Here is a 17232-nt window from a genome sequence, read left to right on the forward strand (position 1 = left end):
TCTGTGATAGGGTGATGCACCAACCCGCCTCCTCTTCTCTAGATTGTATCAGACAAATGGAAATACTGATTCGGGGTCAACATTACAAATCAGCTTCTCAAGTTTCTCCATTACATCACCGCTGTAGAGTTCAAAAGTTGTGTTTAGAGGCAGCTTCAAATCAGCGGTTGTCCAAGAAGAAGAAACATAGTTTACTTTGTGGTAATGTAAACTCCATTATTCATAGATTATAGGTTTGTTGTGCCATGTATTTTCAGGACTCTGTTCTTTGGAACGACAGTGTAGTAACTTTAAGAGTCACAAACTGCATTGTTTCAAGAGGATTGCCTTGTTTTAAGGTAGTAGAACTGACAGCGAGAAAGTAGATGACCCTCCGTTTTCCTTACTGTCTCTGTAGTCTGACTTTTGGACAAAATTGTTCCCTAGAGGCACCATAAAAAAGACAACAGCCAACGCTTAGAACTCAGTTTTCTGCAAGTTGAACCCATATTTTCTCTTTCCTGTCCACCTCATCTCACTGAATCCTCTCACCAGAGACATGACTCAACAATATTTCCCCTACTTTCTCCCTTTTTTCATGACGGCAATGAAATGGACACCTCCCTCTGGCTCTTACACGCTGGTCTTTTTGTGCCTCCATTAAAGCTAGGTAAGAGGAATGTGTCAGGGACACTGAGTGGCTGTCCTGACCACCAAGGGCAACGACATGCCTGGACAGGGAAACGTGGAGTGCAGTGCAGTCAGAGTTGTTTTTACCTGCCACTTTTTCACTCTTGAACTACTGGTTTAGACTTTGGGTCATCCCTCTTCCCATAGTCCTCTTTCAACCAGAAGTCACTGCCAACAGAGACTCTTACATCTATTCTAGTCCTAGGCTGGAGAGACAAAGCTGTCTCTGTTGCACGGAGGAATCCCCTCAGTGTGCTGCACAGCTGAGTATCAACCTGGAACCTCTCCGTCTTCTCTGTAAAACTATTATTACATGCCACGATGCTCTCTGCCCTCATTTCTCTTTCTCTCACACCTCTCTTTCCACCCCTCCGAACCTCTCTGTTGGTTAATGTTATAAATAGTGGGCTGTGGAATGTAATTTCAGAGAGTTTTGTTCTTTTTAGGGCTTTTGAGCAGGGCTTCAGAAATGCATTTCTAAGGGTTGAACGTGCACATGTTATAGTGGTTAAGGGAACAAAAAAAATATGGATTAGTGCAGTTGAGACCTGTTTTGGCATGTTTTGATGTAGCTTCAGTGTTGAAAGTTTGTATTTGAGAAATGGAGAGAGAGAAGCAGTCAGTGCAGAAAGAATGTGTCTGTCGGAGGACAAAAGCAGGTCGGGAATGATAATGCTGGTCCGAGAGAACTGGGCTTATCCTGACCGGCAGTATGGATTTCCTGCCCGCAGCCTCGTTTCAGTCACACTTGACACACACACATACACACACACACACACACACACACACACACACACACACACACTTCCACACAGTTTGGTACTTTGTGAGTCTGAACTGTCCTTGAGAAAGGTGCTTACACCCAACCGCTCCATCGTTCGGTCTTAAAGATGCTATTCTATCAATTATCAACTGTATTCTGTATTCCAACATCCTATTATACTGGTGCAGATATCATAATATTACATTTAAGAAGCAGTTTTCATTAGTTACAACTCTGATTTTATGATTAGAGAAGCTGCTTTCAGTCATTTTAAATGTTCCCCTGCATGCAGGCATGTCACTGTAACAAATATTGAGGCACATTTAAGCAGAAAACTAGAAGTCGTAGTTATGAACTTGGCAGGACAGAGGAAATTCTCCTGAGGAAACGGAATTAAACTTTTATCTTCTCAAATAAATGATTTTAGACAGGATCTCAAGATCTCAGGATGGATTGGCTGTTTCACGCCAAACTATTTTACTGTACGTCTGTACTGTGCGATATACATTTTACATTATGCACAATATAAGATTTTATCCTCATGGCCACCCTTATTTGTAAGTTTAGTTGTGTTTCTCTATAATCACATGTCTAGGAATAAATAGATTTCATGCATGTGTGTATTCATCCACTAATTATATAGAATTAAATTTACACAGAAAATGGATTTCAAAATTATCTCACCAATCCCATTTTAAACTACTCATATATATCTTACTCTACAAATTCCCTAAGTTTTTGCATGATCATCTGCCTTCAAAATAAATGTATTAAGATGTAATCGTTTCTCTAGCAGGGGGGAGGCTTGGAAAAGATTATGGGTGTGCATGAGCTAGAGAAGTCGATATGGAGAAGAAGAAATAGAGGAAGGGAGGACTGGTGATACATTCCCCAGTTGGCTCTCAGTGTTCTGGTGGTGAATGATTGTGTACCTATTACTACACACACACACACACACACACAGGCTGTACAGCTCCCTCACAGATGTACAGACGATGGCTGTTTTCTGTTGAATCACCATGGAAACGTTAAAACACTTCAATCTGTTAGACGTGAGTGAACTAAACTCTGAGTCATTTCGACCCCTCCCAGCGCACCATGACATGCAGTCGGTGTAGATTCCCCGACCACATGCACACACGCACACACAGAGAATAAAAAACATCTTGCGCAGAGAAAATCTTGAATCATCACTCTCTCCAAAAACGTGCAATAGGGCAGATACTTGTAGGGGAAAAAAGTAAATTAAGTTTTAATAAATTTTAAGGGATACAAAGAGAAGCTGCCTCATGATCTTAATTTGACACAGTATTTATTGTATCGTAAGTTAATGTACTCCATATGTATGAATCCACTCTTGGCTGGAGATAATCCTTATGATACTCTGCGATGTTTGCTCAAGACATATGGTAGGAGGCTGCTGGCTTGCACTGAGGGTATATCATCTACTCAAAAGGACGGAGGCCATTAAAGTTTCAGCATATGAGTACCATCATGACAGTAATAGCCACAGGACATGTGCCAGAAGTAGCCCAGGAATCCCAGCAGACAGGTAATTTGGCTGCCTCATCTCAGGAGCTAATTGAAGACAGTGACCCACAGCTCAGTGACGAGGGGTGAAACAGACCTCGTGAATATGACAGTGCAAGAGTTAGGTAACGTTTATCTCGTGTCATATCACAAAGATGCAGACTTTCTTTATTCTGATGTCAGCTGAGTCCAGGTGCAACTATAAATCTGGATGGATGTGATTTTCAACTCAATGATAACTGACACGAGTGTTAAACATTCTTGTCTCTCAGATGTTGTGGATGTGGATGTTTGCATGTGGATTTATTCCCTGGAATAACAAGTAACAAGTAACAAGTAACTTCTGTGATGTTGGTTGTTTGTGGAGGCTACTGCGTGACAAAGGCAAGGAGGTGGAAGTTATGACAGTTCTTTATAGTTGGTGAAAGATTTAAGGGGTATTTCCAACAATTTTAAACAATCAAAGTACGTTAACAGGACTCGGGGTGTACTTCTGCATATGGGGGAAAAAAAACATGAAGCCTTTTGTCCTTCCAGAGGAAGCTGCATGTAATCTGATAAACTGGCTCCAGTGATATCACCCAGTTGCTAAGTTGCATTGTGGGTAATGTAGGCGCCAAGTTTGGATAAGGAAGATGAATGTGTGGAATAAAAAAGGTGATATCTCCGCTGTATTGATTTTGATCATTTAAACTGTTCATAATGTTAGACCAGTGAACTGCTTTTCAAAATCTGCCCAAATTACCCAAAATGTAATTCAGCAACTTACAGCAGGCATATTATCAGATTACAAGCAGCCTCAAAAAGCTTTTATACTGTTTTTCATATATGTCGTAGTACTCCCCCAAGGCTTGCAAACACCATTTAATGTATAAAATTGGTGGAGTTACCCTTTACATTTGTTGTTGTTAAATTAGCACAAAAGACAGTGCTCTTCTTTTGGCAGAGATTTCACCACAGGTCCAGTGAAGCCCCTTGTTTCTAACTGACAAACTGCTGTAGACTATAATCACAGGTGTGTCTTGGCCCTTTTCCCCCAAGGCTGCTACACCTCCTCCACCCTCTGTGCTCTTGCTTCCCATTTCCCTAACCCTGTGGGTCCTCAGCACATTTAAACCAGATGAGCCAGTCCCATGACACCCACCCACCCACACATTCGCAGTGATGTCAGCTTGTCTCGTCACCATCATAGTGCAATTTGAAACTCACGTCAGAGTTCAGTGGCGGAGCTTGTATGCTGAGGTTGAGCAAAACTGGACACGACCGAAATGTAACTGTTCCCTAGAGACCAGCCTTACCTGTCTGTCTAATTGTGTGTGTGTGTGTTTGTGTGTGTCATGTTTAACAAGGGGTGTCGAGTTTCCACCTGGCTGCACGGTGACAGGACAGATCCCCTCCCTCTTGTCTGCAGAAAAGCAGCCGAACCTCTTCACCTTTGCCAGGCCACCTCTCCAACACTGGACTGCTCAGTAGTTTCCCAGGGAAGTTTGTCATCCGATTTCCTTTTTTGTTTTTACTTCAAGAGAAAGGAAATTCACCTGTCCTGTCTATGAAAGCAACATGAGGCTTTCAGTCTTTTAGTCTGGCTTTTAGAGTGATCTATCTTAGAATACACTGGTCTGAGGTGTGTATTTTTCTTTCCTAGCTGCCATAATGCTTCAACACCCAGGGGTTCCCCTCCTGCGGGAGACTGGGATGACTGCACCTGATCCCAGGAAAGGAGGCTAAGAGAAAGGACAAAAGGGAAGCCAACAGCGGGACAAGAAACTACTAACGAACCGTGCAAGAACTCAGTGCTCAAGCTAAAATGCTCAATAGCAGCTGTCTGGAACGTGAGGAACTAGAGCTGGAATGGTGTGTCTGACTCCTAACAACACTGTGAGAGGTGGGAGGAGAGGCTGGCTCCCATTCAGAGGGAGGGACTCGGAGAGCATGGAGCTTCATTCACTCTGCTAAACACACACACACACACACACACACACACACACACACATGGTCTGCAAGGCTGTTCTCAGGCTGAGAGAAAAGAGAGGAGCAGAGGAGAGGAGAGGACAGCACGCTCGCTGAGTAAGTTCTGTACTGTTATGTCCTGTCTGCGCCTTTTACAGCAAATGTTTTGCATTGATTGTTGATGTGACAGCACATTGAGGAACCGCACGTATCCGTCTGTGTCTTCATGAAGTAAAAGTATGTAGTTGAAGTACTTTTTTTTTCCACTGCCTGTTTTATTGAATTGAGGTTCTTTCTTTTCTCTAACTCACCCATAAGCACGTTTTTTCTGCTGATGTGAACCACATGTCACACACACACACACACACACACACACACACACACACACACACACACACACACACACACACACACACACACACACACACGCACGCACGCACACATGCACGCACACACACACGCACATAGACGCTGCAGAGGTCCAGCTCTCCTCCCTGGGGCTTCTTCTCTACATACACAAATCTGAGAGAATAAAAAATGGGGAAAAGTGGGGGTGGAGTGAAAACTCTAGTTGGACAATGTGGGAATGTTAGATATTGTGAACAGACAGTTATATGTTCCTTGTGTTTTCAGAGTTTCTCCTCATTAGTCAGTAATAATCCTATGTGAGTTCGACTTAGTCCAGTTAATCTCCCTACTTAATGGATGTGCTCTTTTTTTTTTTCGTCTTGTTCTCGCCTCTCATGTCACCCTGTCCTCCCTCTGGCTTCCATTTTTACCATATTTTTCTGTCTTTCCATCTCGTCCCCTGTCTCTCTCTCTTTCCCATCCTGCTGATTTCATTGTTATCCCAGGTGGTGACTGACAGAAAAAACAGAGACACTGAGGGACAGAAGGGTTCATCCAACCCTGGAGAGCAGGGAGATTTCGGATCCTCTAACTTGTAAAGAAGACACACTGATCCGGGTGGAGGTACCGGGCCTTGGCTCCCAGGACCTCCATTATGTCCCGGAGGAGGTCTACAGGCGACCTGGTGCCCAGGGACATCACTGAGATCTTAGCCCGAGAGGCGAGGGCTCAGCGTGGGCAGAAGAAGCCAGGAAGTTCACTGGGACAGGCCTTCAGCTGGTTAAAGGGGAGCCGCAAGAAAAAGTGCATCACTAATGGGCTGAACCGTTCTGGTGTTGGTGTGACGGATGCCAAACTGGGACATCAGAACCATGACCCTGCTAAAGGTGAGTGGGTCAGGACATTACACTTAACATTTTTTAATTTGAGGTGTTAAGATGATGCGTCGACACACAATTCATAGACGTACAAAATCAATGCTTTTGCATATTTTGTATGTCTTTTAAGAGTCAAAGGCTCAGTAAAAGTTGTCTTGGTGAAAAAGTTACTTTTACAAAATTCAACACAAAATTGAATCCATGTAGTTTTCTTCTACAGACTGTCATAGTAGTATGTACATGAACACAAAAAGGCACATTTTAGGTCTAAATCTGAACAAACACAGTTATACCATTAATCTATGCACTAATCCATACTGTTTAAAATGTTTTTTTGCCATCAATGTTATGATGATATAAAGGCATAGTGGTGCAAGTACACCCTTTTAAAGATCAGAACATATTTCATTCTCAATATTCAAACACCGAAAAATATATAAAAATATTCTGAATAAGCAAAACATAAAATAAACCCACATTAACAAAACAGTGAATAAAAAGTGAAAAAATTACGCCGAGGTGTTGCAACCAAATTGTAAAAAGTTAATGAAAACTCTATTTATCTAAAACGCTAGTTATTGTGGCATCATGTGGGTTAAAATGTTTGTCTTTCTTACAGAGATAAACACACGTAAAGAGCAAAATCAAGGTCAGCAAAATGATCGAGAACAAAGTAAACAGATGATTTTCAGTGAGATCAACGAGATGATCAATGAGAGAAGGTTTTATTTAAGAAGTGCACAGAAGTTCTGTCAGAGTGGATATTCCTTGTCAAGGGTCAGTTGAGTTCAGGATCCGATGGATTTATGAAGCCACGCTTCTGCTTGTTTGGCAGCTCCGCTCTATAATTCTGTCTGTCATGATCACAGACTGTATGATCATGATGTTTCAAAGAAATATACACACTTTTGCATTAAGATGGAAAGTTAATCAGGATTTTGTTATCGTCAGAACATCAGTCTGCATATTTATAACTTGGCAACAGTGACACACACATACACACCCACACATGGACTGACACATGGGTCTAATCCCTCTTTCTGTTTACTGATGCGTTTGCTTGGTCGGCAGCACAGAGATTACCCACAGTCCCCATTTCCTGTTTTTGTTCCACCGCTAAAGCCATCCCTTTCTCTTCTGTCTTTGTGTGTGTGTGTATGTGTGTTACTGTAGTAACTATCCAACAACTCTTGGAAATCCAGATTCACAGTCATTCGGACCTTTTTCTGGTCTTGTGTGGTTTTTGTGCTCGTTCCGCCTAAAAGGGACTTCCATGATACCTTATTATGCCATACGATGTGGTTGTGTGGTCTATCGAGAACTATGAATGCTGGATGGGTAACAGACAGTGACTCCATTTGAAACCAAAGATTAACTAGTAGTAAGGCTAATAATTCCCCAGCAGAGGATGTGGTCAAAGGCTGATCGCAAGAATGTGTGGGAAACATTTTCCTGGCATTTTGTTTCAGTGATTTACTGATTTTCATACAAAAGGGGATCACTGTCAAGCATGTCTGAGAAACAGATCGCACAAAATCATGAACTCTGAGAGATGCAGATCAAAAAAGTGACCTAGAGATGGTGTGACGGAGGCTTTTGCTCATTCACTGTATGTTATTTTAGAGCATTTTAGATTGTCAGTCTTGCAAAATAATAGCTTTGTTATAACCCTAGATTTATTTGGGGTTCAAGTATATTGTTTCGGTTTGTCGACTGAATTTGTTTTGGCGGGAGAAGGTGGATAAGAAAAGCTGCGCTCCTCTTAAAGAGTCCAGACTGGAGAGTTTGATGTCTTTAGTTTTGTTAGGTTGCAGATTGCAAGACCACACACCTCCAACTTCTCAGTGAGGTAACCAACTCCTTTACCCTCATTAACATTCCCAGGTTCAGTATTTGCATTTAGTTTCAAACTGGATATGTTGCCAAATAGCCACTGATGATTTTTGGTTTGACACCTAATCTCACGGCTGGATCTTGCCAAAGTTAACCTGCTGTCAACACAGGCTCTCTGTAGTCTCATGAGTCGGGTCAGATTTGTGCAGCTGGTGCTTTCTGTCTCACCTGTATGTGTGAAGTTGTTGTGTTCGGATCGTCTTGTTTTGTTTGGCGCTTTGTCTCCTTCACAGAATATGAGGGGGAGCTTTTTTCCCAGCAGTAAATTATTATTATTATTTTCCTCTCGCTGCATTGCCCCATTCTTACTAAACCTGCTGGGTGACTTTAACCAACCTGATGAGACAAAGAACACTTTCAGGCACAGACGCACACACACCAGACACAAACTATACATGCTCACACATCCACATAGTCCCTGGTCTGTATGACTATGCTGGTTTGGTTTTTAAAGTATTATTGTATATTATTTATTTATATTTTGACATTTTTCCAATTTTCAAAGCAAAATATAATATGAGCTGAAGCAGTGACCTTTAGTTTCTCACACATCTTGACACCAGTGTTATTATCTTTCAGTTGCAGTTGATATTTTCAGTGACATTTTCTGAATCTGTGAGTTTATTAGACACAAGTGGAATCGACTCCATAAATCTTAAATCAATAATTTCTGCTTAGCTCCTAATTTCATCTGAGTGTCTGAATTCTGTCACAGTTCTGCATGAAATAATGACCTCAAAAAGTCCCACATGACGCAAAAAAATTCAGATTTGCCTTTGCTCATTTAACATCTCATGTACCACAAAGTCTGTAACAGAAATGGAAATTGAAGAAGAGCAGGAAAATCAAGTTCCCTGTGATGCAATAAAAAAGCATGTTTTACACACTCTGTCATCGACATACAGTATCTGTGATATATATTTATTAATTGTCGAGGGGGAAACTAGAACAAACACTGTGTTACTGTACTTTTCAGGTAATTGTACCTGAGTATTTATTTTTCTGTCAAATCTTTACATTTACATTGTAACACAAATATCTCTATTTTCTGCTCCTGACATTTCCAAAACAGGCAAGTAACTTTAATTTGAATGCATTTGAGGGGAATTATGGATTATTTTGATTTTGCATCACAGGACGGATTTCAACCCTTCAGCACAAATCAGGCACAGCAAACGTAACAAGACGAGTCTGACATTTAAGTCATAATGAGACGGCGGAAGACGGAAACAGACAGAGATGGAGACTCGAATGCAGGGAAAAAGGGTGTTAGTGTCTCGTATCTGCAGAGACCCTGCAGCTCTGCTCCTGGATTCTCTTATTTTTCCAGTTGCTGTGCTCAGGACACTTTACCAACCCAAAATGTCAGTACTGGACATCCTGGGAATGAGACTCAACAATCAGCCATCTTTGTGGTGCACATACAAACAGCTAAGACAAATCCAACTGATTCTGCCGTATGAATCTTCTTATTGATATGGTTCAGTTGGCTGTGCACAGAAATGTCCTTTAGAGGAATACTTTTTACTTTTATACTTTGTGTACATTTCGGAGCCTGTACTTTAATACTTCTACTTGGATGAAGAAGTTGAATCAGTACGTCAGCTTTTACCAGAGTTTCTTTTATTTTTCATTTTTTTGTATCTGTACTTGACTTGAATAAAAAAATGTGTGGACTTTTGCCACGTCTGCCACCTTTGGAGGCATTGACACTTGGCACACCTGGTTAACTGGGCTTTGTCAACTAGCATGTCCCAGCTGATGAAACAACTGGTCCCCACTTCCCAAACATAACTTTGTCTATTCTTAGTGCTCTTTGTGAGTAACAACTCAGACGTGGGCTATTTTGACAGTAACTGTTTGGGTCACAAGATGTACCGAAGCGAGGCAGTGGCATACCGAACCCAGTGTCCTGTACAGAACAGTTTGGGAGAAATACTCGTACCATCACACTCTTGTCCTGTAGCAAACCTCTGCACCTTCTTGTTTCTGTAGCAATGACATGTAGCTGTTGCTATAATATTTCAGTGTTGGTGCGTTTACTTTGGCTGCCATCCCTGCATGACTGGCTCAGATCTGCTCGTCCGTGATCTCTGCAGTCCAGCGCTGACTGGAGGCTGTATTTCACAGAGATTCCTCTAATAAAAAAATAAAAAAAGGAAAACACTCTTTGATGTGCTGAATTCCTGGGAGCTGTGCATCAGGGTGGTTGGTGTGTGTGTGTCAAGGTCTGTTAGAGTGCATGTGTGCGTGCATGGCAGCCTGGATGCCAGATTGGGCCTAGAGTTATGCGATGGAGAGGAGAGATTACAACGAATCACAAAGGCCCTTTCAGCCTTGAGAGGACTCTTAGGGAACACTCTCTCAATGCTTTTTTAATTAGAGCGACTTCTCAACATACACACACACACACACACGTATCGTTCTTTCTCTCAGATTTTTCAGTCTGTTTGCCTATTCATCACTTCATATTACTGTTTTTGATTTGCTTCTCAGATTGCTTAATACCATCTTTTCAGCGCTGCTGCGGGTGTGTTGGTCCTCACTGCTTATTATTGTGCAATCAGCGTGTGTTTAAAGTCGCGTGTGTTGACGTCTGCTGAGAGGGTGTGTGACCGAGTGCTACCCTGTATCAGAGGGTATCTCTGTGTTTGTGTGTCAGCAGCATACTGCCGAGCTTAGGGCGGCGCCAACACAGCGCCAACACTCATTACATCACCTACACACACACACACACACACACACAAACAAGGGCGTTTAGAGCCCCCGCAACTACCTGCTTTGTCCAGCACAGCCCATCTTCAGCTGCTGGCTGATTGAGCGGTGAGGTCATTTTGCACAATCCCTGGGATTCCACATGTGCGTCCGTGTGTGTAGTCATTGTCTGCTGCATCTGTGAAGTCATGTGTGTGTGCGAGTCCCTGTGAGAACACTTTTTATTGTGTCCTCGTTTGTAATGGATCCCGTTCTTTGCCTCAGTTTCTTTATATGTGCGTGGATTTGTTTGTGTGTGTGTGTGCTTGTGTGCTTGTGTGTGGCTGCCACATCAGAAAAACAGTCGGGGTGTGTAGATTCACAAACTATACTGTAGATTAAAGACCCAGCAGAGTAATTGAAGAGCGAACATCTCATTACATGGAGAACGTTGTATACAGCCTGAGCTCTATTACAGGCCACAACTCAGGGCTGCTTTAATACAGTTTGGCAGGATGAAGGCAGCGAGCGGAGGGTAAAGAAAGGCATGCAGCAGAGAGGGAGGAGTGTGAAAGTTTAATGCCACCGCACGATGTTCCCTGCAAACATCACTCACCGCTCACGCACACGCACACACTTTGGTGAGTGCGGTAATTTTACCTGGGTAAGCAGATACCTTCAACCCTCATCCATCACTGCAGACCTAAAGCCACGCAGGTGAGGTGAACGTCTCCCAGACAACGGCATTGTGAGGAGCAGCTCGCTGTGGCAGCAGTACTGTGGGACTGTGATGTCGGAGGGGAAACTTGAATCGTCGTTCAGGTCACGTTTAATGTGAGGACGTACAGTAGAGAGGCAGAGGGGGAGAATAATGAGCAGCTGGAGATGAAAGAGAAAGCATCAGAGGAATTGAGGTCACAACTAAGGATTAACGGCTGTTCTCTTAACCAGAATCTGTTAATTTATTGATATGATATTTATATTTTTCATATACTTTGGGCTTCAGAAAGTGTTTTACACTGGTTGGACCCAACTGTTCTATTGAGGTGCACCCAGTGACTCATTTTAATTTATTTTCTTAATGCATAATTTGGAAAAATCTATAGAAAATTAGTTTATAGGTTAAAAACTACAATTGGTGTTTGTAGAAAAATCTTACAGGCTTCATTTTGTGCAACCATTGACAATGTTCTGTGGAACTTCACATCTGCACTCATATGTACAATACGAGGGAAGGGGATACTAAAGTTACTGGTGATCAACATGCAGTGCTTTCCTCCGGAGGTATTGTTTATGGAATAAGAGCTGATGGGTTGTTTTGTAGGACATGGAGTGTGTTTGATGTGGCGGGGAAGCAGCTGGAACAAATCAGCGCGGGACTGAGGGAGTGGGAGTCCACATACAGAGGGATATACAACTGAAGTAGCCTCAAGACCGTGTGTGTGGCTCCTGTTACGTAACTTGGTGTAACAGATACACCTGTTGAACAGTGTTTACCTGATCCAGCTGCGTGCTCTCTCTGTCTGTCTGATGTTTTTTTCTCCGCGAGGAGAAGAATAGACCAGACGATGACACAGCGACTGAAGAATTCAGTCAGTCCACAAGCAACGTTTGGGACCTTATATGTTCTGATGGGCTGAACTTTTGGAACATTGACCACTTTATCTCTATGGGCTTGATATGTTTAATTTAAACTGGAATGCAACACTGTGATGTATCATATGTGAGTCGACTCTTGACCTCACTGGCCCAAACTCACATATTTATTTTTAGCAGGCCACAGATTTTCCACAAGAACAGATCATGCCAGTAGGTGGCCCCCGGTTAGTCTGGACCTCTGCATCCAGCACAGTTTGGCTCACCTCTACTTGCTTTCTTTTTTTGGTTTTCCATCTTTAAAAGTTGTTGAAAGTACCTGGTTCTCCTTCTAGTATTACCTTGTAAGAGGTTCTGAGCGAGCTGGGCTAAAACTGAACATCGGAGTGATTACACTGAAGCTCACTGATTGGTCAGTTGTCAGTTGAAGTTGTCATTACGATCAACAGCTGGCTGTAAGACCACGCCAAGTCACAGGTTGAAGCCATTCTTCTTTGGCTTCAAGGATCTGGTAAGGACAGGATATCCTCCATTGTTCCGTTTGCTGGTGGCGTGGAAGATGATGTTGCGGCAGTTTGCCTACGTTGAGCGAGAACCACATGCGGTGGAAAAACGAAATAGAAATAAACGTACCTGAAGCATGTCGAAATGGGGCTGAGTCGTACTTTGCTCTGGAAACATGGCTCATGTCTTCAGCTGTTGCATGTCTATGTCTTGATGTAATTGACTCGGCATGGTTTTGAGTGCTTTGCATCGATGTCACTGTTCCGTCTGCCCTCAGGGTTTTTACTGTGGTAGCAGTGCCTTGCCACAAGATGGTAGTGCTGGGCTGATGCCAGCAGATGCGTTGAATTTGAAAAGTTGCACTAAGGAGGCAAGATGCCATCAGTGTCAAATAGTTCAATCTGCAATGAATGACACTATTTGATTATATTTGTCGTCTGAATTCATACCACTGGTCTCAGACCTGGAGAAAGGTAGATCCTCTAATCCTGTCTTGAGGCCTGGGTGATGGTCACCCTGACAACCACTCTCCCTTACAACTATCCCCTGACGACAGCATTCCTCTACACAAATGTCCTTTAATGTACGCATGCGTACGTGCACTCACACATCCACACAGACCGGCTCGCTGCGCTCTCCTTTGAGTTGCACACAGCTGTCAAATCCTAAAATCTCTCCTGACAATGACGCACGCTTTGATCGCGCTCTATTTAAATGTATCTGGGGCATGTTTGCGCGCTGTATTGCAGCTCGTAGGTGAAGTCGGGGTACAGAGCATCCAACACACACACACACACACACACACACACACACACACACACACACACACACACAAGCTTTCCAAGTGCACTCTCATGGCTCTATGACAGATGAGATAGGGAGCGCGGACTACTCCACCAGCACAAATGTACTGGGTGTGGTTCTGTCAGGGCTGCGTTAAGAGGCAGCGTCTCTCTCTGAGCGCTTTATTGCAGATCATTTTACACTCTGCAACGGGAAGCGAGAGTGATTTCATACGCTGACATCCATCATTGCTCTTTCTATCATGCAGATACATTCATGCGCATGTCCTCCTATTTGGAATTTCCCTTTAACTCCTCCTGCTTCTCAAACACCAAATTGATTCCTTTCCTAGAAAAACGAGCGATAGTAAATTCTTCCGCCTCGACTCCCACAGTCAGTAAATCTCCTTTTTATTGGAAGCTTTTTATCTTCAAGCAATTCTCTCCACATGTGAGTGGTGGTGGTGGTGGTGGTGGGCGGGGGGGGAAGAAACGTGAGCAGGGTGACCATGAAGAGGAGTGTGTGGTTTCATCATCACATTCTCTTCCTCCTCCTCCATTTGCTTCCTACAAGGAATCTCAGGTCCAGCATGTTCATGGCATTTCTCTTCTTCTTCCGTCTCTCTCTGATCTTGTTCTGGAGGGCTGATATTGATCGGCAAGCTCCTAGAGTGGTGTCACCAGCATTAAGTGACTGCGAAAGTCGTGATGTCATCATTGTGGGACACACCCTGCCAATTGGTCACTGTTAGGGACTGTTCAACACTGTGGAAATAATTTTCTAAGGGATAGAAATAGGAGGCAAGAAACAGAACCCAGGAAATGAGGCAGAGGATGAGTTCACAGTAAAGGTCGGGCGTTGTTGCTCACATTTGTTGAATATCGTCTCACATTTGGAAAAGCGCCGCAGCCTCTCTGGAATCCCTCGTCATGACTGTTTCTGTAACTCACCCTTCTGGTTCAGCATCTGTGTTTCCTCCAAGCATAGCTGGGATGTTCTCATCACCACACAAGCTTTGATCAGTGTCACCGGTTCACTGGTGTATATCCTGCTCTTCTTTTAGTTTTTATGTGAACACGTTAGCTCATACTGATATGTGTGTGTGTGTGTGTGTTGTTTGAAATTTCAAAACATGCCAGACAACTGCGTACCTGTGAAGATCACGTGAATTATTGAGCATCTCTATGCCATTTTTAGTTCCCACTCTTGCTTTTATCTCTGTTTTTATTCTCTCTTTTAGTTACTCATTCCTACACATAAACACCACTGATGTACTGCTCTGTTCTGTGTGTGTGTGTGTGTGTGAGACTCTTGTGGAGGAGTCTGTGTTTTCTCCATCACCACATTGTGTTGACAGGATCTGTCAGCTGGGCTTATAATGGCTCGGAATAAAGACAACCGATCACTGCTCGCTACAAGAGGAAATTCGGGGATGTACACTACTGAAGAGTGCCATTAACCACGAGAGAAAGGCGTGTGAATCATTCAGTCATCTATATGACGGAGAGAAGAGTGTGTGTGTGTGTGTGTGTGTGTGTGTGTGTGTGTGTGTGTGTGTGTGTGTGTGTGTGTGTGTGCTTGTGTTTTCAGCCCTCTCCGACACTAAAAAATGCTCAGCTGTGTTGAACGCTCGGCTCGGGAGCTCAGCGATCACACAGTCACAGAGTGGGAGGGGCACTTGCACACACACATTCACACACACACACACTTGGTAGTGAGCTTGCCAGCGTTGGATGCTGCCGATGCTACAGCAGCTGGATGAACAGGACTGGAAGTGTGTCAACGTCTTGGAGAATAGGATTGATTTGAGTGTTTGTGGATCTGGATCTGTGTGTGTGTGTGATAGCGCAAGAAGAGGTGTGTTGTAGGAATGGTGTCAGTGGGTCTTTAGCACTCACACACTCTATCCTGCAGTGTGTGTGTGGAATTGTTTGACCACAGGGATTCAGTATTGACTTTGACTCAGGGTGTGTTTCCATGCTGTGGAGCGAAGGATTGTATGAAGGTCTGGAGAGAAGGAATACAGATGTAACGTTACAGGGCGACGAGATGATAGACCCCCTTTAGGGGCTCCGGGACTGCCCCAAAATGGGGAACAGCATTCAGAAGAAAAAGAAGATCCAGACAGAGAGCAACTTCTCTGCACAGTCATCTCTAAGCCCCAGCAGGGGAAAACCTAAAGGCTCCTGGCTGTTTGGACGCCCAGATAAACTGAGGACAGGTAAGAGGGCACACAGTATCTGGAGAGGATCCATAGGTATCGCTTGTCATAAATGTGAAAGCTAACTGATGGAAAAGTAGCATAGATCTGTATTTGTGAAATCAGACTTGAATGTGAGCAGTTTGAGGAGCAGGTTGGTGGTGGTCATGCATGAGAACTAGTTCCCACAGTAAGCTTTTTAGATGCACACTGACAATATTCCCATGCTGACTTCACCTTACTCAGCTTCAAGGCTTCCTGCTTATTGCACAAGTGAGCAGAAGAGGGTTGTGTGTGGGCAAGAGTGTTTACTTTCTGTTTTTTTTTTCTTCCCGTGATTTGCTTCCTGCTGACAGATGACCCAAACCCCCAAACCTCCTTGCACATCAGCGCCACACTGATTGTGTGTGTGTGTGTGTGTGTGTGTGTGTGTGTGTGTGTGTGTGTGTGTGTGACCCTGGGGGCCAAGAGTGGGTATCATTTTATGACTCTGTGTAAGTGGTTATTGCCCGACCACTCGACCTGCAGCAGAAAACAGAGCTGAGCCTGTCCCACGCTGATCACTGTCTCTGTTAACAGTCCCCGAAGCAACAGAAAGCACCAGACAAACAGGTTTAACGTCGGCTCACACTGACAAGGGCAGATTGTCTGATACTGCTGCTGAGATTGTTGATGTTTTCTGTTTCTCAGGTGTTGCTCTCTGTTTCATGTTCTCTGTCGTCATCCAGGGCTATTTTTACCCCTCGCTGTATTTCTCACATAATGAGATCCCATCTCTTTAATGCCTCTTAGGTAGGCTGATTATTGACAAAACAGGACACAGGGTCTCATGTCCCAACTCTAGCTGTAAAACTGCCATAATACTTGGATCCATTCAACATGTGTAATTTAAATGGGGTCCCTCGAGACAGACCCGGGGACTTATCACTGGACTTTGCAGTTCTCATCACTTCAACAGAACTGGACCTTTGTCATTTGATCTGCCATCATCTTTGCCATCATCTGATAAACAGTGTATAACTGTAAGCATTTAAAAACACTGATGTTTCTTTCTCTTTCACATTTACTCTTGCGTTGGCATATTTTCCATTACCTGGCAAAGACTGACAGCTGGGTCAGTTATAAGGCATAACTGAAACTGATAGATAAATATAAGCCAGTAGAGTTTCATGTTGACTCAAATCAAGTCCGCTGGTTTCTGTCCAACTTCTTCTAGGCAGACAATAATGTACCACATCCAAAAGACTTAGTCAGTGTGGCAAGGTTTGATACAATATGTCCTCTGTTTGCTTCAAGCTGACACATGTGAGGACATTAGTGATGAGCGCTGGTGCAAAGATTTGTAATGAACAGATGCTAATGGAGTGATTTGTCCACCACAAACCTGCCATCATCAGCAGCGTGATGGTTAAAGTCCATTAGTT

General features: G+C 43.4%; 1 protein-coding gene across 4 annotated transcripts in view; it reads left to right on the forward strand.

The window, feature by feature from the left end:
* The window catches only part of kiaa1522 (KIAA1522 ortholog), a 50483-nt gene that overhangs the window by 6191 nt on the left and 27060 nt on the right, over positions 1-17232 (forward strand). For 3 of the 4 annotated variants that reach the window (XM_037092454.1, XM_037092455.1, XM_037092456.1), the window contains 2 exons: positions 4312-5029; positions 5767-6147. In XM_037092454.1, coding sequence (XP_036948349.1) covers positions 5916-6147 — 232 coding nt within the window. In that variant the 5' untranslated portion in view covers positions 4312-5029; positions 5767-5915. Of the gene's footprint in view, positions 1-4311; positions 5030-5766; positions 6148-15356; positions 15830-17232 lie in introns of those variants that run through there. The other variant, XM_037092457.1, reaches the window with a different exon arrangement.

Source organism: Acanthopagrus latus, chromosome 3, assembly GCF_904848185.1.
Source record: "Acanthopagrus latus isolate v.2019 chromosome 3, fAcaLat1.1, whole genome shotgun sequence".
Lineage (NCBI taxonomy): Eukaryota > Metazoa > Chordata > Actinopteri > Spariformes > Sparidae > Acanthopagrus > Acanthopagrus latus.